At 39.0% G+C, this 22,353-nt stretch overlaps 1 protein-coding gene across 7 annotated transcripts in view; it reads left to right on the top strand.

The window, feature by feature from the left end:
• Positions 1-3,559: 3,559 nt before the first annotated feature.
• DMXL1 (Dmx like 1) overlaps positions 3,560-22,353 on the top strand; it is an 81,785-nt gene continuing 62,991 nt past the window's right edge. For 5 of the 7 annotated variants that reach the window (XM_051789288.1, XM_051789291.1, XM_051789290.1 and 2 more), the window contains exons 1-5: positions 3,561-3,727; positions 13,454-13,579; positions 18,056-18,133; positions 20,139-20,217; positions 20,712-20,844. In XM_051789288.1, coding sequence (XP_051645248.1) covers positions 3,641-3,727; positions 13,454-13,579; positions 18,056-18,133; positions 20,139-20,217; positions 20,712-20,844 — 503 coding nt within the window. In that variant the 5' untranslated portion in view covers positions 3,561-3,640. Of the gene's footprint in view, positions 3,728-13,453; positions 13,580-18,055; positions 18,134-20,138; positions 20,218-20,711; positions 20,845-22,353 lie in introns of all 7 variants that reach the window. The other 2 variants (XM_051789293.1, XM_051789292.1) reach the window with 2 other exon arrangements.

The following is a 22,353-nucleotide window of genomic DNA, read 5'->3' as shown; positions in this document are numbered from 1 at the left end:
CGACCAAAGACAACAAAGACAAGGTCAAAGAGTATATGAGGTGGGTTATTGCTGGCTGCAGTGCATTGTTTTTTTTAAGGAAAAAAAGATAAAATATATTAAGAAAAGGTATGTTACCTTCTGATAGCTCATTATTAAGAAATAAGGGAAGAAGAACATTTTCTAGCAGTGTATATAAACTCTGAACATGCTACTTAAAATGCCAGCTTCTTTCAAAGCTGCCTGTATATCACTGACATAAGAAACCTTGCTGTTGTTAATGAGTGACTCACAGATGTTTATTGCACAGAAAGAACAGAAAGCATGTCATTGTAATTCTGAAAGTGAAATAATTTACATATATACATCAATTTTCTACTGAATTACACTGAAGAATATTGTTAATATGGATTTGCTTTGCAGATGTGCAATTTCGAATTTAGAAGAGACTTGTGGCAGTATAAAATTGTCATTTGGATTTTCTTCAGATACTGTTAGGGAAATACAAGCAGGATTTATTAATGAAAAGTGTGTATGCATATACTTGGTATTGCTCTATGAAGCATTCAAAGACCTCAGTGTTATTGCAAAACTAACACTTTGCTCAATAATCCAAAAGCAATAAATTGTTTATTTCTAAGCCCTTCTGTGCATGCACAAATACTGAAATTCTGTCAGGCTTTCAGAACAGCCACAGCCACCGTATGTTAAAATACTGGATAGTGATAGCCTTTTCTATGTTTTGCTCTTCTGATACTGAGAATATTTTGTATAGTGCCCCTAAAGAAAAACGAAGGCAAGGGCTGAGTGAGCATGCTCAGGAGTTGTGAATGACAGGAGTCATCAGCTTGTGACAAGAGCTGCAGTTCCTGGAAGACTCAAAGAAAGAAGATTTACTGAGGTTAGGGGAAAAAACAATGAAAAGGAGCTTGTGATAGAATTTTGTAATCCTGTAGGTAAATTCAATGCCTATTCCATTTTTTAGACTCCTCTGGGTGAAAGGTGAAACAAAAGTGTTTTTAAAAGAAAAAGATGTTTACTGAGAAGGTGAGAAAATATGCAAAATTAACAAAAACCACAGAAAACACTTTTGTAGCAACTATTAGCTTGTTGAGCCTTTTTTTTTACCTTCCAGAAATTGTCAAGTTTTCAAGTTCTGAGCAAACCAACCTCTGTGTTTTTCTCAACAAGATGATGTATAAATACACTTATAGTTTTACTGAATCATTTTAAGTTTTTCTTTTCAAATGCAAGTATCCAACAGTGCATTCACTTTGACATTAAAATAAAATATACAGTACATAATTTGTCTGCAGCTGAATTCACAGATGTTGTACAGAAGTGAGAAAGGGCATCAAACTGAAGGCCATGTGCCCAAGTCCCACTGCTGGGGGCTGTCCTTGCCATTCCCCAAGCTGAGAAGTAGGAGAGGTCCAGCAGCAGTGTCAAGAACCAGCAGTGAGGTGAAGTGTGAGATCTCCTGACAGTGCACTGCTGACAGTGCACTGCTGACAGCAGATGTGGGAAGGGAAAGGTAGTGCCCCATTCTTGTGGGGATGTGAGCCAGGATATGGATATATGTGCCTGACAGGTCATTACATGGGCTTTCCCTCTATTCACAGAGGAGAGAACAGAAGATAATGTCTTTTCTGTTATGAAGTAAGCCAAACATATTAATCTGAGTAGTCACAAAGACCAAATCCACTTAAGAAGGAAATGAGAAGTTCTGTATTTTCTTAGCATATCAGCGTGTTAGGGTGTGACAGTTGTAAACATGTCATGTTGTGTTGTACTTAGATATAGATTAAAAAGCAGTTATGAACTGCAGAGTAAAACTCTTCCTTTCATTATTTTAGTTGGTGTCCTGAGTTTCCCTTTTTCCTGAATTCTTCATCTTCCTCATACAGAGGTCTGGGATGGCTGTCTCCTGTTACCCTACTCTCTCATCATGCTGCAAATCCTATGTGCTTTACAGCTGTGGATTGAATAAGGCTCGAAAAACCAATCCAGTTCTGCAGCATCTCTGACCTCTTCTGTCCAGTGTGTTCCACATCAGCCATTGTGAGAAGAAGTCCCAGCTAGCTGCAAATGTGAACAGAGCAGCTCACAGTCTGAGCCCAGAAGTAGCTGGTTGTGCTGAAAATGCCAAATAAGGGCCTCTTACTGTTTCAGTCACAATTCACTTGCTTGCCTAGAACCCAATGAACAGAATTTCTGTTAACTTAAAAATCCACTAAGGTTGCTTTATGAGATTCTACAGCTGGCAGAAGAATAAAATCACTTATCAGTGATCAGAACTCCTAGTAAGGGTAAGATTACTATTCATTGATAGGATAATTGGATAAGCTTTTTTATCCTTTGCCAAACAAAAGTGATTATGGTGATAGCAGTTTATAACTACCATGAGAAAACCATGGCTCTTTGAAGGAACATCGATATGCACAGATTGCCAAACTTGATGGATTTTTTCTCCTATCAGGAGATTTTAAAAAATGTAAGAAATCTTTATTTTATTTGCAATAATTATTGCAGGAAATTGTGTTATGGTGAGATGCTTTTCATTCTGCTTTTCAAAGGATGCAAGGCTTATATTTACTAAAATGACCTGTAAGACATAGTGCCCAAAACGGTATGAAATTGACCTTGCTTCCGCAGAGACTGAAAAAGTTACAAAAGGAAAAAAGGCATTGCCATGTACAGATACATAGTATCATCTTATAAGTAGCGTGGGATGTGGTACACAAAGTTATGCCTAACATTGTGAAATTATTTTAATTATGTATAATTTCTTGAAACAGCTGGTGGGCAGAAAGATGCTCTAACAGTTGATGAATTAAAATTTTACTTGAGTGCTGTAATTTACAAGGGAAAACATTAGTGATGCTGAAGTCCCTAGGAGAAATTTACAGAATCCTAAAAACTAGTTACGGTGGAAAAAATATATTATAAAGTGCTTTCAGTGTCGGAGAAAGAATGGCCATGCTGTGTCACAATGGCGAGACACTGTCAGTCCATTTGGTGGCGAAGCGCTACTGAAATGGTGAGGTGGACGTGAAGAGCCGTCGCGGAGGTCAGGCTGCCTGGTGCTCTCGGGCCCGACTTGACCTTTCCTCGTCTCGTCGAGCCAAACTGGGCTCCACTAAACCCGCTTTTAAACTGCACGTAAAGCAGCGCCCGTCCTACCCTGCTCCCTTTTCCTCTCATTTTATGAGGACAGCGAAAAGCCCGGTTGCCTACAGGTGATTTGATGTTCAAGCGATCCTCGGGGGACCAAGCGTCCCGCTGCCACGTGCTTCCCATTGTCACTGCCGCCGAGGAAGCTGCGGCTGAGCCCCGGCGCGGGGGCTGGAAGGGACTGCGCTCGGGGTCACCGCTGCCCGTGAGTCCGCTCCGTCACCCACCCCCTGGCTCTGGCGCGTCGGTCCCCTCGCAGGGCCTCGGCCGCAGCGCTTTCCACAGCTATTTTGACAGGAAAGTCAAGTTATTTTAGCAGGGAAGTCAAGTTCCGCCCTCGCACGCAGAGCCCTCAGCCCGCCCCAGGCACCGCGGCGCGGCCGGGCATGCGCGGCCCCCGCCCCGCCGCTGGGACGCGCCGCCTCCGCCGCCGCCGGGCGCGGGGGGACGAGCGGCGGTGGGCGAGCGGCCGCGCCCTCCGCCAGCCATGAACCTGCACCAGGTGCTGACGGGCGCCGTGAACCCCGGCGATAGCTGCTTCTCCGTGGGCAGCCTGCGCGAGCAGCCCTTCACGGTGAGTGTCCCCCCCGCCGCGGCCGCGGCGCCTCCGCGGGGCCCGCGCTGCCCGGCGCCCAAAGCGGCTGCGTCAGGCGCGGGGCCGCGGCCGGCCCGGGGCGCGGGGCGAGCCGCGGGGGCGCGTCCGCCAGCGGCGGCACCGCCGGGGGGACCTGTGGGTCGCGGGCCCGGCGGTGGCGGAGACCCGCAGAACTTGCCCGTAGGGGCGGCCCCGGCTTGGCGCTGCCGGCCCGGTGCCGGGCAGGGCGCGGAGCCCGCGGGCGGGCGGGCGGGCACGTGTGGCTCGCAGGGGCTTTGGGGACGCCGCGGTGTGGTGGTGGCTCTGATAAAAGATTACATAAACGGCGGCCGGGACGTGCGGCTCTCGGTGCTAGGGAGTTTCGGCGCTGGCGTGCGGTCAGGGTAGGGGGTTGAAATCTCCACTGCGGATAGTTGGGGACGGTGCTGGAGTACCCTGCCGTGGTGGTAAGATTTTCAAAGCATATTTGGTCTCCCTGTCGATGTTTGTGCTTAGAGTGGAAGGAGAACACTTGCAGTACGTGGTAAAGGCCAAATGCTTTATTAGTATGTGTTTTCTTCCCTTTCACTTTTGTTTTGTAAACAGAGTTATGTTGTTGTGTTCTTCTTCCTACCCTCCCTCTGTGTGAGCCCGAAGAGGAATAAAATAAGATGCAGCAAAAGTTTCTCAGGGCACCAGGTTTTGAGTGCTTTTAACCTTACCTTTTATGGCCGCCCCACCTTCAGCATGGCGTGGTTTTCAGTTTGATAGGGGAATGATAGCTAGAAATGCAAGAATTAAGAAACTTACGGTTTGCTGTCTATCTGGAAGGTGCAGTTAAATTCATCTGGCTACTTGTGGCTTCGCTCTGAGGCACTGGGGCGAGGAGATGCCTTCCCACGGTTAGGCTGACAGTGAGAGTTCTGCAGCATTGTCCGGCGATGTGCTTGTTTCCAAAAAAGTGGATCCTATAAATAAGTTCATGTTGGAAGATTTCTTAAACTACAGCAGTTGGGACTTCGTATGCCAACTGTGCCAAACTTTCTGGTTTTATGTATCCAGAAATTTCATCAAGGACACACTGAAGGTGGTGGGACACTGTTTTGTAAGAGACAAGGAGGTCTACTTTGCAGTGAAATGCTAGTAGGCTTTCAAAGTATGTTCTCATAAGTTTCCCATTTTGGTTTCATTCTTTTTTGAGGGAAATAATTCGAATCATTACTGTCACTGAACTCACTTTCTGCCTGCTACAGCCCAACTTATCAAAAGTGTTGGAGTTCCCCAGTGGGTAAGAAGAGTAGGAATCTCTTCTTGAGGAGAAAGGCATGACTGGGAAGTGCAGTTTTCAGTATCTGCTAGTGTGGTCTTTTTTTTTACAAGAACTATTTTCACATAAATATAGTAACAGTGTTTATTAATGTGTAATAATAATGTTTCCCATAGGCTCATTCATCTTCCTTAGTTTGTCCTTTTCCCCAGAAGGTTATTAATGGATTTCTTTTCCTCAGATTTAAAACTGCTAACAGAAATATCCTTGAGTGCTTCAGGGCTGTTTTTGTTGTTGTTACTCATTCTGTACTACCGTTTTAAGTTAATAAGATTGCTGAGAAGGATTAAGTGAAAGGTACTGAAGCTAATTTCTGCATTTTTGGGAAGAAATGATGGACTAAACCTTTAAAAAAATCCAAGAAAAAAAATTTGACAGTTGTTTTTCCATGTCTGAAATTATGATATAAGCATTAATTAGTATAAATACTGTTGAGTTATGTTTTAGAAAAAAATCCAAACATGTCTGACTTCTGTGCTTCATGTTAAGCTTCTATGCTTCCAGTTTTCATGGCTGAGAACTCATGAGAGTTGATATTTCAGGGTTATGTACAAGTGGGGCAAGTTATCTTTGTCCAACAGGAGAACTTGGTCTGTAATATTTTGATTTTTTAATTTAGTATACACTATGCTTCAGAATGTTTTCTGATGCGCAACACTGAATATTTGAAGCAAAATACTTAAGATATTACAGTTTTAAGCTAAAAATATCAGATTCTTCTCTTGACCTCTGAAAAACTGGAAGCAAAACTAGTAAAAAAATGCCTGTACCCGCTGAATTGTATGCACCTTTTTGAATATGTTCAGTTGTTTTAAGAAGGTGTTTGAGATACTTGTTCTAGTGGTGTATTTGTTCTAATGGTGTACATGTTTGTTGTTCTGACCTTGGATTTTTAGGATGTGAAGTGTAAAGTGGAGCATGACCTTCCTTGGAGAGAACACTTGATAAGGAGTCTTTAGCCCATCTTTTATTTATATATAGAAAAAGGCTCATAATCATCAAGTTATTATAAGCATGCCTGTTGTTTATCTGTGGAGAGCAGGCAGTAGTAACACTAAATGAATGAGACCTTGGCCCTCAGATGTCAGAATTTAACTGTTTATTCTTTATATCCTCCCCCTGAAATTGAAATTGTTTTATTTTCCGTGTAATTGTCCATGGTGGAAGACATCCTTCGTTTTTTCATTTCAGATCTGAAATATTAGAATAAAAGTTTAAAAAGTTCGTGTAGTTCATCAAATAGGGTTACTCTGAACTAGTTATTGCTGAAGTTGTATTTAAATTACTGGGTGACCCGCACTTTTGTGATTGGTTGGCTTTGTGCATTTTTACTTGTTCAGTTCTGATTCTGTAATATTTTTTCTGGTTTTTCTTTTTGTTTTTTTTCCAAGTAGCAGAAGATGGGGGAGCAAAATGACTGTGAGCAATAGCAACTTTACAAGTACAAGTCCTAAGGCTGATAAGAAAAGTGACAAAAGAGCGATTGTTTGTAAGGGTAAAAATTTGTGAAAGAAAGATTAATTACATGGATTATTTTAATGGGACCAAAACATTTTCTTGGCACATTTCCTCTCTCTGTGAGATTAAATTCATTCTGGACTTGAGACTTGGTTTGTACGATAGATAAAACTATGAATTTAACATTTGAAGTTGAAAAGCACTTGAAAATTTTGGGGGGGGGCGGCATTGATAGCTTCATCAAGACCACATCAGATAGCTTGGTCAAGACTGAGTTTTTCAAAGGTATAAAGATTTCCCATTTTGCAGACTTTTTTGATAAATAAAAGTAGATTTTGTGACTCAATGAAATGGTTACTTGTCTGTCTAGAAAATACTTAATACTTGTATTTAGAATTCTGCAGATATCTGTAGTCCAGAAAATTAACTGAGTGATTGTAAGACTCAAGCAAGGAATTACGCTGTTTACACTTGCTTCTTGATTGAGATTTAGTGAAGGGAAGGAAACCTTTTGGAGACTTTTTTTAAAAAAATAATGTCCAGTTAAGCTGTTATGGATTTGCAAAATTTACTATCTTCTTAACTGAATTAATCTTAAAAAAAAAAAAGGGGGGGGATAAAATTTTACACATCAGTGAAAAGTGGAGTTTCAGTGAGACATGATTGTAACTGCATGGCCAATCAATTTGCTACTTATATATACTATAATAAAGTATTGCATAGTTTGGAAAGTTGGGGGTTTTTCCAAACATGATGAAGGAGTAGTTGTTAAAATTTAATTAAGCATCTTAACAAAAGAATTTATTTATTTTAAATAAGATTTTAAAATTGAACACTTAGACTAATGTAAGTTGTGATGCAAAAATGAGGATGGAGAGAGACCACACCAAAAAGAATAGAATAATTCACGATGGCTGTGCTTTTTGATTTTGACCACTCTGTGCAAAGGAAAAAAATACAGCCATTGTCACAGTATTGCCTCTTTATAGATTTATTTGCCTTTAATTTTTGTCCTAACTTCTGCTGAGTTGTGCATTATATTTGTAATCTGTATGTTCATCCCCTGTGTATTTGCCTGGGTTTATATATATATATTACTTTATAAATATGTATGTGTGCACACACATACTGCTGCATTCACCCATGGATAATAGCTGGCAATTAGGTGTACTTGTGCCCTTCCTGTAGGAGATGTAGGTTAAATAAAGCTTGCACAAGTTGTACAAGGTAATGTATCAGTCCTTATGTAGCTGTAGCAGAAACTACAGCAAAAACTTCTGTCAGTACATAGAAGAAATATATCAAGAAGGTTGAGTGTAAGGGAAATAATTGCTTTAGAGATGCTGTGCCGTGTCAAGACCCGTGGTTATTTGCTTTCCTTCTGTTGAGAGTTCCCAGTACCAGTCTTGGATTTTGAGTTGTGTATATCAGGCTTTCATTTTAGAAAGAAATCAGAATAGTTCATATAATTGTCTATACTATTGTATGTTAAAACTCAATGCTTTTAAACCACTGTTATTGTCAAAATATCTGTTAATCTTCTTCTAAGAGGTATTAATTTAGAAATAAGAGCTGACATTGGATTAAAAGAATGTGTAGAATTTGTGTGAAAACCCAGTACTGCAATGCAAAATCACATTTATATTCACAGGCCTGAAACATCTTTCACTCCCTTATTTCAGGCTTGTTTTGTTATGTCAGCAGAGAGATCCATGGTCATGCAGCTTGAACTAGTTCTATCTTGTTTATTTCTGTAACAGAAGAACAAAGCATTGTTTAATAAACATTCCAAGAACATGATAATATCACATTATCTGCTTGTCTCATTGTGCAAAGACAACTTTCTTGTAAATGTTCCAGGGCGTTCTTAAGGTGAAAGGCTTTTATGGTTTGCCAGCATTAGACATAGAGGCTCTGCTTGTTTTGAAAAGTCATCTTGAAGTTTTTATATTATTATTATTTTTTAAAATACATATTTGGGAACTCTTTCCTTATTCAACTGTATGGCAGCTTTTTGTGCTCCACCCCTGCCACCAAGGGCCAAGTAATGTACTCAAAAGTATATATAAAATAAATTCTTATACTGTAAGATTGCTTCTTGCCCCATGCATAATAGAAGACTAGAATTACCTCTTTTCTCAGTTCCATAGCTTATAGAAAAACATTAGCTTCTGTCAAAATGAAAATGAGTGACGTGAGCTGTCGTGGATAACTCTTGCTATAAAAATTAGATAAAGTGACTGGTAGGCAGAATTCATTTTTGTTGTCTCACATAACAAATAAGGAAGTTATTTCTTACTCCTGAGTACAGTCTTTCATTATATATTAAGTTAATATGACCCATACAATTTCTGCAGTGAAAAAAAAAGGAGTAGAATTAGCCCAGTAGTTAATTTTGTGGACTGGCTTTGGAGAAATGTCTTTATGGCATACTACTGCTTGGAAACCTCATTAGAGCTGCAGTCTGAGATCCAGTGAATGTGTAAGAGGATCTGACGTCTCTGCACAGGTACAGTCTAGTAGTTGAGTTGCAGAGGGGACAGCAAAGAACCAAAGCAAGGACACCTTGGAAGGAGGGGAGATGCTCAAGCTTCCCTTCTAAAGTGTCTGGTCAGAGTGAGATATAAAGGGAATGGTGGGCAGCAGTAGGAAAGGGAGCCCGTTGCAGTTTCATTTGCCAGACAACTGAGTCACCTTCTTATTCAGACACTTTTTTTAATTGTAGTGTGTAACTTCCTTATTCTCTGCATCTTTTGCCTTTTGTCTTTGAAATTGTGGTTCTCCTGCAGGCAAACATTAACTAAACATCAAAAATAACCTCCAAGTTATCATCCTTCTGCTTGGCTGTAGTTATATTTGGAAGCTCTTTGAAAAGGCCTTTTTTTTTTTTCTTCTATCTCTTTGAGAACAAATCAGCTCTACAGGCTTAGGAGCTAGTCAGTGATTCTGCAGCTTATTGGGCATTGGGAAACCAATGTGACCAAGAATTATCTAATCCCTCTGAACAGACTGATGTCAGAAGTGATTCTTTTTTTTCCCTAAAATATAAAATTTTTTAGATAATATGGAAAAATACCAGAACATAAGGGTCAATGATTGTATTTTTCTTCCAGAAATAAGATTTTGAAGGGTCACTCCTCTCACCCCCACCTTCTTACAAGTGAACTTAAAATAAATTGTTAGAACTGAGAACTACTAGGATGAGAATGTACTCCCTGACTTTTCATAAGAAAGTTCATCCCCAATTTGACAAACATTTTTTTTTTAAACACGCAGCATATGAATTTGGGTGAGAAATTACTATTAAATATAAAATAATAACAATGGTTCAACATAGAAAAAGAGAGGGGGAGCCATAGCTCTTGACTTGTGTTCATGAAGGGAACATTTTCAAGCAACAGCAGGTCTAGAATACGTCTTGCATACCTCTTTAAGCTACTGTTGTCCATCACAGCCCGATTTAGCAGGACCTAGCCTGGGTTCTGAGCTTTGGGCAGCACAATATGAGAAGGTTATAAAGCTATTAAAGTCCAGAGGAGGACTATGAAGATGGTGAAAGGTCTAGAGGGGAAGCCATATGAGGATTGGCTGAAGTCACTTGTTTTTTCAGTCTGGAGAGGAGGAGACTGAGGGGAGACCTCATTGCAGTCTACAGCTTCCTTGTGAAGGGAAGAGGAGGGGCAGGGACTGATCTCTTCTGTGGGGTGACCAGTGACAGCACCCAAAGAAAGGGCAGGAAGCTGTGTCAGGGGGGTGTTGGGTTGGATAGTAGGAACAGATTCTTTACCCAGAGGGTGGTTGGGCATTGGAACAGGCTCCCCAGAGAAGCAGTCACTAGGCTGACAGAGTTCAAGAAGCGTTTGGACAACACTCTCTGGCACATGGTGTGACCCTTGATGAGGGTCCTGTGCAGGGCCAGAAGTTGGATTTCGATGATTCTTATGGGTCCCTTCCAACTCCGCATATTCTACCATACTGTTTTAAGTCCTTGTTCCTGATACGCTGATGAATATACCAGTTCCTCAAGACTCCGCTGTATAGTGTTTCTTACTGTTACTGTAGCATTCTTTCAGTGCAAAATGCTAAGTGTACTCAGGACTATTTTTATATGCTAAAACTGATTGAGTTCTTGATCCCCTTAAAATGGTTAGTTTATGAATTTCAAGATTGCTGTTAGTGGTGTGTGTTACCGTAAGACCCAACTGCAAGGTAGTGCACCTGGTTTGGGGCAACCTCCAGTATCAATACAGGCTTAAGGGTGAACAGGTCGAGAGCAGCCCTGCCGAGAAGGACTTAGGGGTGCTGCTGGAGGAGATGCTGGATATGACCCTGCAACATTCATTTGCAGCTCATAAAGCCAGCTGTGTCCTGGGCTGCATCAAAAGCGGTGTGGCCAGCAGGGCAGTGGAGGTGATTCTGCCCCTCTACTCCGCTCTGGTGAGACCCCACTGGAATCCTGTGTTCAGTTCTGGGGTCCCCAGTACAGGAAGGACGTTGACCTCTCCAAGCAAGTCCAGAGGAGGAACACTAAGATGACTACAGGGATGGAGCACCTCTTCTATGAGGAAAGGCTAAAAGAATTGGGATTGTTCAGCTTCAGAGTGATCTTATTGGAAGTGACCTTCCAGTTCCTGAAGGGAACCTACAAGAAAGATGGAGAGAGGCTATTTTTACAAGGACGTGTAGTGACAGGATAAGGGAGAATGACTTCAGACTAAAAGAGAGAAGGTTTAGATTAGATGTTAAGAAGAAATTCTTTGCTGTGAGGGTGGTGCAGCATTAGAACAGGTTGTCCAGAGAAGCTGTGGATGCCAGTCCCTGGAAGTGTTCAAGACCTTTTTGGGCGGGGCTCTGAATAACCTGGTGTAGTGAAAGATATTCCTGCCCATGCAAGGGGGGTTGGAACTAGATGATCTTTAAGGTCCCTTCCAACCCAAAACATTCTGTTTCTATTCAATGATTGTGGTGGTGTGACACTGTGTGATTTCAGTTAGAAATGGAGAGAATCAGATGTGAGAAGTATAGTAAGTCTGTGAAGTTCTGATGAGGCCTAGAGGGCATACAGCGGAGCAGGTGGGCTTCATACATACAGTGTTTGACACTTCTGTCTTTTATATACATTTTTAATAAAGCCATGTCAATGTTTCTATGTCATATCTTTACAGTGAAACACTTTTTTTTAATAGTATTTGTTTTCCTTAAAATTGCCTCCTTACAGAATGCTAAATTCAACAAAATGGCTTAGGGAAAATTTGTTTATATGGTAATTCTGAATAACCTTTTTCTGGTGAACTATGGACTTAACCAGTGAGTCACCAGGTAAGATGGTTTTTTACTGAAGAAAAAAAATGTTCTGTGATGAGCAGATCCAAAATTCATGCCATCACAATATGAAAGTGATCACTTTAACATTTGAATGAAATTGCTACTAAATTTTCCCTTTCAGACTGCTTTGGAATCTGCAGTTTAGTATGTCCATTTGTAATAAATGCTGCTCTTTCAACAGGAGGAATTATATTGCTTGAACCTCTTCTTGAAATTGAAGAGGGGACAGGACAGGAAGGGGCTCAAAAACCTGACCAATAATAAGTGATCATAAATAAATATATAGTTGTATTTAGTCTACAGAATTACAGACAGAATTTTCAGTTATCGGGTTATTTAAAGGGTGCCTGGTATTCTGCTTATTGCAGTGATAGCTGAATATTGGCTGAGATAGTGATCACAGTGTTCTGGGTAAGATTGTTTTGTGAAGCATTACTGCACCCTTTGTGCAGAAAAATGTCTTTGGAACAAAATCTCCATATTTTTTATATTTTATTATTTATTTTCATGTTTGTAATGGTACTGTAGTCTAGGTCAGGCTTGGTAAAAGTACTCATTCATATTTCAGATTTGTAAATCTAACATTCACTTTTTCTGCTTTTTTTCAAGTCAACAGTTTTTATTTAATATACTAGATATTAGTAGGGTTGGTTGTGATGATCATGGTAATTTTTGTCAGTATCTGGAGATCTTCCTTCTCCAGAGTTTGTGAGACTGCTCTTAAATCTTTTAGCCAATTAACATGGCATTTTTGAACCTTTTATCATTCTCTTGTTCTCTAACAGAACACTGTTGTTCGTGCTCTTAATTTTGTTACTGTCTTTCTAACTTTTTAATGAATGTGCATTCCTTATTCTAGACTTTCATCCTTGAATGCTGCATTCCTGTGCTAATTGGATGATTCTGCTCACTGTTGTTTCCACAAGTTTCTCCAGTGTGTAATGTTTTTCTCCATTTTAATCTGTATTTAGTTTCTAATAAAACTTCCAAGAAGAAAGGAAGAAATTTTGTCTCAGACATTGCAGTACTCAATGAACTGGCTCTGTGAAGGTGTTAGAGACATTATAAATGTAAGAGAAAATAAAATTAATGCGAGTAACAGGAGACTCAAAAAGTCTGAGAGCACAGTTTTGCTTTTGTATAACTAATCTTCATTTCCATACTAAATACTTTGTACCATTTTAGCTCCTTGATTCTATTCGCCCTTTTCAAAAGTTTCAAAAATTGTAAAATTTAAAAAGTTTCTGTCTCCAATGTAAGAAATATATTACTTTTTCCTACTTTGCAAGAACTTCCTTTCATGCTTTTTCTTCTAGAAGTTTTCATAACTCCCATCTTTTTTTTTGCCTCTTCTATCTGGAACCCCTGTTTGCTTGTTATGGAAGTGTTCGATGCACTTCTAAGTATGGAGAAAAAGTCCTTTTCCAGTACTATTGCTTGATTTTAAACTGTAGGCATCTCTTATCTCTGTAAATACTTCTGTACTTCTGACTATATTGTGTTTTACATGGATAGGATACGTGGACCGTACTGTTTCATTCTTCACTGATATGCTGTAAGTAGCCAAAGTTTTATTCTTGTTTCTTTTTTAATTTTTTTTTTTTTTTTTATTTTAGGCATATGCATCAGGATGTGATATTGTGGTACTAGGGACTGACTTTGAACGACTACAGATAATCCCTGGAGCAAAACATGGAAACATTCAGGTGGGATGTGTGGACTGCTCAATGCAACAGGGGAAGGTATGTAGACCAGTGTTTCTAGTAGTGTTCTAGCAATGTAATGTTAAGCACCTTCTCAGGAGTGTGGATACTTGCAAGTTAAGGCAAATACACTACAGGGAGTAGTAAAATGGCTGATTCCTTTCTGTCTTGTGGTAAGCAGCAGAATGAATGTAAAATGGATATGAGATTTTAGGAGATATGTAGGACTGCACAGAAGGCTATAGATATAGGGCTGCATAGAGGGCATGGCAAGAATTTGGCTAAAAGATGACTGAGTTGGAAGCAAAGGTAATTTATTCACTATGGCTTTGAGCTAATGGGCATGTTGTTGACGTGCTTTGGCATGTTAGTGGCTGGCAGCAGATGAGTACTCCTACAAAAATGACTTTCAGATCATCCAGAAAAATGACATCTGTTTCCAGCAATTCATAAAGGCTTAAAATTGCTATTGAATTCTTAGCTTTTCTTTTTCTTATGTAGGTAACCTTCATCAGAAATGTTGTATTTTAGGCAGTGTTGGGTTTCAAGTCCATTTAACAGAGCTCTTTCCTAATTTTTCTGTCAGAGTAAAAAAGAAATAACCAGGTAATTCTGTCCATTGGGATGTCACTGGGATTAAGTATTGACCAATTCAGTAGAAACTGGTCTGAAGTGTCTGGATAAATATTTGCTCATGTAAGAGGGGTTTTCTACCTTTTTTATTTCTTTAAGCCTGTCCTAGTAAGGAGATAATATTAGCTTTCTTCACATTACTACAAGCCTTATGAGTTCATAAGGGCTTTGATTAGGTTCTGGTGTCCATCTTGAGGCAAGACCTCTGATGGAAACCAGTTCATGTTTACATGTAAGTCTCTGCTAATAAGTCCCCAGCCACTCCCTGTTCCTGCTTTTTAGCAATTGAGCGATGAACTCTTGCAATGGTAGTGAAGGAACACAAATGAAAATGAGGAAAATGTTCTTCTCTGTGTCTCTGGTACCCCATAGCCATAAAGTCTGCCTGGGTTTCTCCACTGGCTGCTGTTAACTAGAAACTTGGTTTTTGAGTTCAATGGGCATATATTAAGAGATGGTGAAACACACATGTAGATCACACATCACAGTTAATCGTAAAAAATATTTCTATAAATTTGCAAGGTCATCTTGACTGCATGATATTTGTTATTTATGCATTTAAAGGACAAACTGTCCTTGAATTGTGAATTAACACATGTGAATATATCATACTATAAGGCTTACTAAGCTTCAGAATTTTTTTGTTTCCTGAGTAGACCTATGAGATCATTGTGATTCTGCAAGTCTATATTGTTTGCTGTCAGCAAACTGGATGTATTTGCAGAGTGCTGAAATACTGGGATTGGCTGATTGGCTAGGAATTTGCTTATTGACCAGACTGATCAGTGCATTTCCAGTTCACTGTTGTAAGGTTGGAATTTTTTCTTCCACCTTCTTCATTAGTACTGACACACAGATTTCTCTTTGGTTTACAAAACAAAGTGTTGACTACTGCATCACTCTCAGCCTCCTATCTTCAGAGGAGTACTTCAGCTCTCTGACCATTTTTGTGTTCCTTTTCTGGACCTGCTTCAACCTATCCATGTATTCCTGGTGCTGGGAACACTGTATGTGGTACTCCAGGTGGTGTCTCACTAAAGCAAGGATTATCACCTCCCTCACTCTGCTGGTCACATTATTTGGTGCAGCCCAGGACACAATCGGCTTTCTGGGCAGCAAACCCATGTTGCCGCCTCATGTACAATTTTTTGTTCACCAGTATCCTCTGGTCCATTTCTGCATGGCTGCTCTCAATCCCTTAATTTCCCTAGTCTGTGTTGATAGTCGGTATTGACTGACTGAGGTGCAGGACCTTGCACTTGGCCTTGTTGAGCTAGATGAGGTTCACATGGGCTCTCTCCTGAAGTCTCTCATGGTCCCTCTGGATGGCATCCCTTCCCTTCCTCCAGTGTGTTTACTGCACCACACAGCTTGATGTGGTCTGCAGACTTACTGAGGGTGCACTCAGTCCTACTGTCCATGTCATTAGGAATGACTGTAGTGTCCTACAACGCAGTAATGCTTCCCTGCATATCTCATTTCTAATAGCACAACTTGGGACTACTATAGGCTTTTATTTGGTGTCTGAGTAATTATTGTTGTAGTTTGGGAAATTCTTCAACAAGTTGTCATTATTCCTTTTGGCAACATCTCCTCAGTGAGGACTAGACCAAGTGGCTGTATGATTATAGAAGCCTGTGTAAAGTTTAAGTGCATAGCAGTTGCTCTAGACACTATGTTTAGCATTTTGGAATGCTAATGCTCATATGTCTTAAAAACCCATTAAACAATAAAATATGGAAAAAGTGTCCATGTTTGCTGTTGGGTGTGGAATGGAGTTATTAGAGAATAAAAGAGTAAGTAAGATAATTAAAGAGAATTAGAGAAGGGAAATATTAATCTGAGATGGAAAGTGCCTGAAGAAACTTTTTCCTTGCAAATGTGACAAAATTACTCTTGGCATTTTTGGGTCAGGCTGATGTTTAGGTTCTTAGTGTGATAGGAATTTATTTAACTATCTGCTCTTTTAATGCAGAGGGTTTCTCTTGAAGCCATGGATCTATGGATTGTAGGATTTGAATGAATCTGTACGTTTGTACAGATCATGTACGTCTGCATTTCACCACCCCCACCCCCACCATGGCTGGGCTTTGCAAACGAAGATTAGGGAAAGGTCTTTACCCACGTTCGACACAAGCGCACCAGTGGCTAAAAAGGCCAGTACGAGACAGGCACATCTGGTTGCAAAAGGCACAGCAGAAAGACTCCTTAGGTGGTAAATTCTGCAAGGCACGATTCTTTCTGCATTGTCTTTTCTCCTCGAGAGTGATCCTGCGTGCTTTCTTAAAGGAAGCAACAGCGTTATAGATGGTGTGTCTCCAGGCCTCCTGATTGGAGGCCAGAGTAGACCAGTTATGTTGATCAATATGGCCAAGGCTGAGATGTTGTTTCAGGGAGTCCTTGTATCTTCTCTTTGGGGCTCCTCTCTTGCGGCAGCCAGTGGCAAGTTCGCCATAAAGCAAGATCTTAGGGAGGCAGTGGTCCTTCATCCTGAAGATGTGCCCTGCCCAACACAGCTGTGTTCTCAATAACATGGCCTCAATACTTGTGTCTGCTGCTTGTTCTAGAACAGATGTATTGGTCACATAATCTGACCAGTGGATGTTTAGGATTGTACGGAGGCAGTGTTGATGGAAGCGTTCTAGGAGTCACAGGTGGTGGTGGTAGATGCCCCATGATTCAGATCCATATAAGAGAGTAGACAGCACAATGGCTCTGTAAACACTGATCTTTGTACTTTTCTTCAAGTGTTTGTTTCCCCAAACTCTTTAATGAAGCTTTCCGAAAGCACTATATGCCTTTGCTAACCTGTTGTCTATCTCTCCGTCAATCTTACCATCCGAGGAGATGAGGCTGCCTGGGTAATTTAATCTGTATTTAAAGGATCTGTAAATACGATGAGTATGAAAGTTTATTATTTTTTTTTGAAAGCTTCTGTGGTTGATATATGACTCTGTTTATTGTTTTTTAAAAAAAACTATGAATACTTCCTAAGGCCGAATTTTACAGAAACAGGTAATTAACTGTTACAGCATATCATAACTGTAGATGTTCTTTTAACAGCAAGCACCACTTCAGAATGCAAGATGTCCATTATGCATGATGTATGCAAACTCCTTAATTTTTGTAAATCTGTATTTCAGGTAGTTCTAGGTAACATTTCCTTGTGACAGCTTACTCAGGCTCTCTACCTGAGGTCTTTAGCATACATTTGGCTTGTTTAGGCTCTTCCTAACAAGTCTTTTAGGCTTGCTTTTGTATAGGTATCTTGTGATCAAATACTCTTAATTTTGTCCTAATGCAAGTTTGAGGTGGCTGGTAACCACTCATGAAATAAGTCTATGAACTGCCAGTTAAAGCTGACTATATTGCAACTTTTTTGGAAATATTTTATGTTAGCCTTTAGTAGTAGTTCTGTTTGCAGTTCTCTGCATTGGGTGTTTTGCTTGTGTAGTTTGGATCTTCTGAATTAACTTTTTATGAGGCAGCATGTTCTAGTGCTAGGGAAGTGCACAAAAGCACTGTGAAACAATATTGGTTCTGTGTTTGAGAAGGTGAACTCTGCAGACTCTTTTGAGTCTTTATGTAATTTAATATGGAAATAATATTGCTAATAATCTGTTTTTTTTTTTAAAGAAAATCTCATGTCTACCTATAGTCTCAGTAGTTCATCACAATTAATGAGTAAGGGTTATATTTTTATTTTCTACACCAGTTCATGATTTTAACCAGATATCCTTTTTCTGTTATCAAAAGGAAATGAGCTTCAAATTTGTCTACAAGGAGGGTTAAAAGTAAAATGAACCGTTTGCATTTTATTCTTGTTCAATAGCTTGTTTCTTCTGTGTGTGTTTATGTACATATAAATATAAACTGCTTTAGATTGCAGCTTCTTACGGAAAGGTGATTTGTATCTTTGAGCCAATCAGCCTCTTGAAGCAGAACAGCAGTCATCATAATGTAAGTATTGCATCACTCCTTGATTCGTTTGAGCAGTTATAAAGCCCATATCATTTTTCTGGTTTGCTTTAAAGTTGAAGATTTTTTCAATGTCTTCTTTTAATGCTAGAATGAAATTGAGACATAAGGTGGTTCTTGGGAAGTGAAAATGGTGGGATAAGGACAGAGGCCTATTATTTGAAATAGTTGTAAGAAAGAAGGTTTTACTGTATTGCTTTGTAGTACTTATTTATGTAGCCCTGCAGCTTATAACTGAAATATTCCAGAACCCAAAAAGACATACACAGCCCTGTTCTGCAAATAGTGTAGCCATTACAATAGGAATTCCTTTTTCATGTGTTTTACAGTTGTTACTTTAACTTTTGCTTATTAAACTACATGCTTTTGGCCAAATCTGTAATAGTTTCAAAAACCTATGGCTTTTTTAGAATATCTGACTGAATGCTTATATTTCAGTGTTAGAATGCTGAATAAGAACAGTATTTATTCAGCATAATTCAGTGATTAACATCCAGAGTCTTAGTTTCTAAATAATCATACGATTTAGAGCAAGTTATTTAGCCATGCTTCTTACATGAAGAGTAATACTCATATAGTCAGAAGCATTAGATTCTAATTAAAGTCAGTTTGATTGTATGAGAACTTTGACTTGCAGTTGCTCAAAGAGCTTCTCTCTCCCTTTTGGTGGATTTGGTCTCTCCGTTTGTATTAACAAATTGTTTATATGGCCATCTAGTGGATTGCCTTCTTTGTACTAACAAACTCAGTCACGTGATTCTTGGCGTAGTTTTAAGTTTGTGGTATAGTATATATTAATTAAGTAGCTGCATTGAATATATAAACATATATAATAATTTACATCACTGAAAAGCAGTGAAATAAAATAATGGTAAAATGTGAATTCCTAAGCTCATACGAACATTTTAGAAGTACTGTTCTCATTTTTGGGCATTGGAACCATTGAATCCATCCTGAAGGTTTTTCTAGACTGGTAAACAGTACACTTAACTTGAAACTTCAAAGTTAGTGTAGTAACTGTGGGCAGGAGAGGAAGCACTCACCATCCATGATTTGCTTTCAAATGTGTATAATTGAAGAAATATTCTGTTACTTCATTCTTTCGGTTAGCCTCTCTGCAATATTTTGTTCCAGGTTATTTTAAGATTGTGTCCATCTTACATTTACCAGAATGTACAGATTCTTAAAAAAAAACAAACCCAACAAAAAAATAACTAGCTTCAGAAATGTTTTGTTTAGATCCTTATTAGCAGATACTTCTTTCTGTTTTCTGCCAAACTTCGAGAGATTGAGCAGTCATATTTTAACTTTCACATCTATTTGATGTGATGTTTTTGGGGTGGAGGATGATTACTTTAAAGAAGTCTGTCTTTGAGAATTAAGAGAAAAACATGTTGGCTCTTAATATTATTTTGAGTAATGTATTCTTCTGTAATTCAAGGCATAAAATCTTTGCAGTCTGCTGTGGAAACAGACCACATAAATGTTTTGTGAATTTAATTCTCAATTTGTTCCAGTGAGTGAACTAAAAACTAAAGATAATTGACTGTCCTGTTGTATATTAAACAAGAGGGAGAAGGGGGAGGGAAGAACAATCCTGTATGTTATCCTAAGCTTATTGAAACCCTCTAATTCAACAGTGGCATGGATATCAAACACCAGGTGCATTTAATACATTTCATTTTTTATATATATTTTCTTTGTTCCAAAATAAAATTGCACTTCCCTACTAATGGTTATTTTATGTATGGAAGTTTTTTCAATCTATATTTTTAAAGTAGGAAGTTAGAAACTCTATATGTATGGTCATATTAGTGAAAAACTATTTTGTTTCAAAGACAGAATGAATGAATTTTTATTAGATAAACAGTAATGTATTTTAAACATCCTTCATAAAAGTTGGAGAATGCAGTGAAGATGTTTTATTTCTATTATTAATAGAAGGAAGTGTTTTCATGCTCATGTTTGTGAATGCTTAAAATTTCAGGTGCCACATTATCAATGGCAGAAGAGTGCTCAGATCACATTGGAAGCCACAGTACATAATCTAACATGGGATCCCACAGGTAGGAATAGAATAAAAGAAACATCTATCTGTTTGATACTAATTTCTTATATAAGTTTTACCATTCTTTAAGGGACAAGGAAAAGATTTTTGTTTTGTCCTAGCATGATGGAGAACACCAAGTGGAGTGAAATCTACCCTTTGTCACTTATTATGGGAGAACTAAAATACTAAGTGCATCTATGTGGTCTGACTTGGTTGTTCTTGTCTCAGAAGTTTCTAATGTTTATAATCATGGATTAAATGGTAGTGGTTGTTGAGAAAAAGGAGTGTCTACAGTAGGTGTTTCTTTTAGGGAATTGCTAAGATTTGGTTAACTTTCACAATTTGAACTGTAGATGCTCAAATCTACCAAAAAAATCTAGCAAAGGTATATCTGCCATGTTTTGTTTTACAGTTTCAGCTTTGCAAAACTTTTTTTTCCTCTTTCTCTTTAAAGAAGTCTATATCTTCCTACTGTTTTTGGAGTTAGATTATTATAAATATTTGTTTTAGGTACTCGCCTGTTGACTGGTTCCAGTTGTCTTCAACTTTGGTCCAATGTTCCTTTGGAAAACCCTTCTGACAATGACAGTACAGAAAGAACAGATATTGGACTTGGAGAGTGGAGATGTATCTGGCAATGCAAGTAAGAAATGCATTTAAAAACAAGTAATTCCTGTTTCTTTGCTTATTCATACTTTTCAGATAAAATATCTAATGTAGTTCAGTGAAATTATATTGCATGCTGTTATTTGATAAATGTTATTGATGTGTGATAAAATTGAATTGTGTCTGCCTTGACTATGTGATGTTTCTTTCTTCTTACAAGATCAGTTGTAATTGGTTTTGGGGTAGTTCGTGTTCTTAGGCAGTTCTTCAGTTATACCGAACACCAGTAAAATATTGAGGGGGGTAATGATGGAGGGGTATAGACAGATGCTCACAGGCCAATATGGTCAGCAAAATGTCTGCTTTATTAGAAGAAAGACGCCTTATATACTGCTTATGACGCTCAGTTCTTGTTCACATTACATTGGATACATAAGGAAAACATACTTTGTTGTCCACTGCTAATTGGATCACAACAGGTGGTCATAGGAGATGAGAAAACTTGTTCACCTGCCAAAACTCCTCCTTGGCATTTGGCAAAAAGCCACCTTTGTTCTAACTTCAGCTCCCGCAGCCATTTTAACTAACTGTTCACACCCAAATATGCTAAAGCAAGACTCACAGAAATGCAAGGGAAATTGTTCACACAATCTCAATATACCGACGGGGGGGCTACTATTGAAACTATCCCAGTAGACACTGTTCCTTGTACAAGAAGTAAGGTGAAAGCTGCACAATTGAAAATTATTGTACTTAAAGGACTGATGAAAATAAGCTTTCTTCTGTGTTCTGTGTAACATCTCCCTCCTTTCACGCACCTTTTACTGTTTCTGTGTTCTGGATATTTGGAACAGTCATGCCAAGGTTGATACATTCTGGTTTACTGTGTCTCTGAATGCTCTTGTATTTATGTTGATTTTAATATTTGTGTCTGTGTATTGGTAGAACAGTTTTAGTTTAGTGCTTCAGTTTATAAGATAGTTTAAATGACGGTCCTTCCTGCTATAGGAAGACTTTTCTAGTATCTTGGGTGTGCTATTTGCTTGGAAGCACTGTTCACTTGGCAGTCTCCTAAATAAGTTTCCCAAAGTGGCTGGCTGGACAGGCTCACCTGAGGTTATGCTTCATGAAGCTTTTAGCATTGCTTCGGCAGTTCTCTGGATGAACCAGAACATCTTTTTTTTAATCCTTCAGTTGTTTCTTTTTCTCTGTAGTTGAACTTTTATCAAGGATGTGTTTAAAATCCCAAGATCATCCAAATGACAACTGAAAAATTTCTCTTTGCATACAATGAACTTTCTAAATATAAGAGGTTGAAGATTTACTCTGTTTATTGTGACACCCTTGGTTGCTCATCTCTCATCCTAATAAGGGGAGAAGTCAGCCTGCAGATGGAATGGTGCGGGGTATGGCTTTAGAATCTGGGGTTGTGGTACCAGTAGTCAAGATCATACAGGTAGTGCTTTTCCTCTGTCTCTTCTATAACATGTTTTGCATTTTTGTCAGGTATAAAGACTTACAGAAGTCATCTTAGCTCTCCACCTGT

The sequence above is a fragment of the Manacus candei genome, unplaced genomic scaffold (genome assembly GCF_025592945.1).
Source record: "Manacus candei isolate 608988 ecotype Guabito, Panama unplaced genomic scaffold, ASM2559294v1 h1tg000027l, whole genome shotgun sequence".
NCBI classification, from domain to species: Eukaryota; Metazoa; Chordata; class Aves; order Passeriformes; family Pipridae; genus Manacus; species Manacus candei.
The sequence above is the reverse complement of the archived record's forward strand: the minus strand, read 5'-3'. Positions and strand labels throughout refer to the sequence as shown.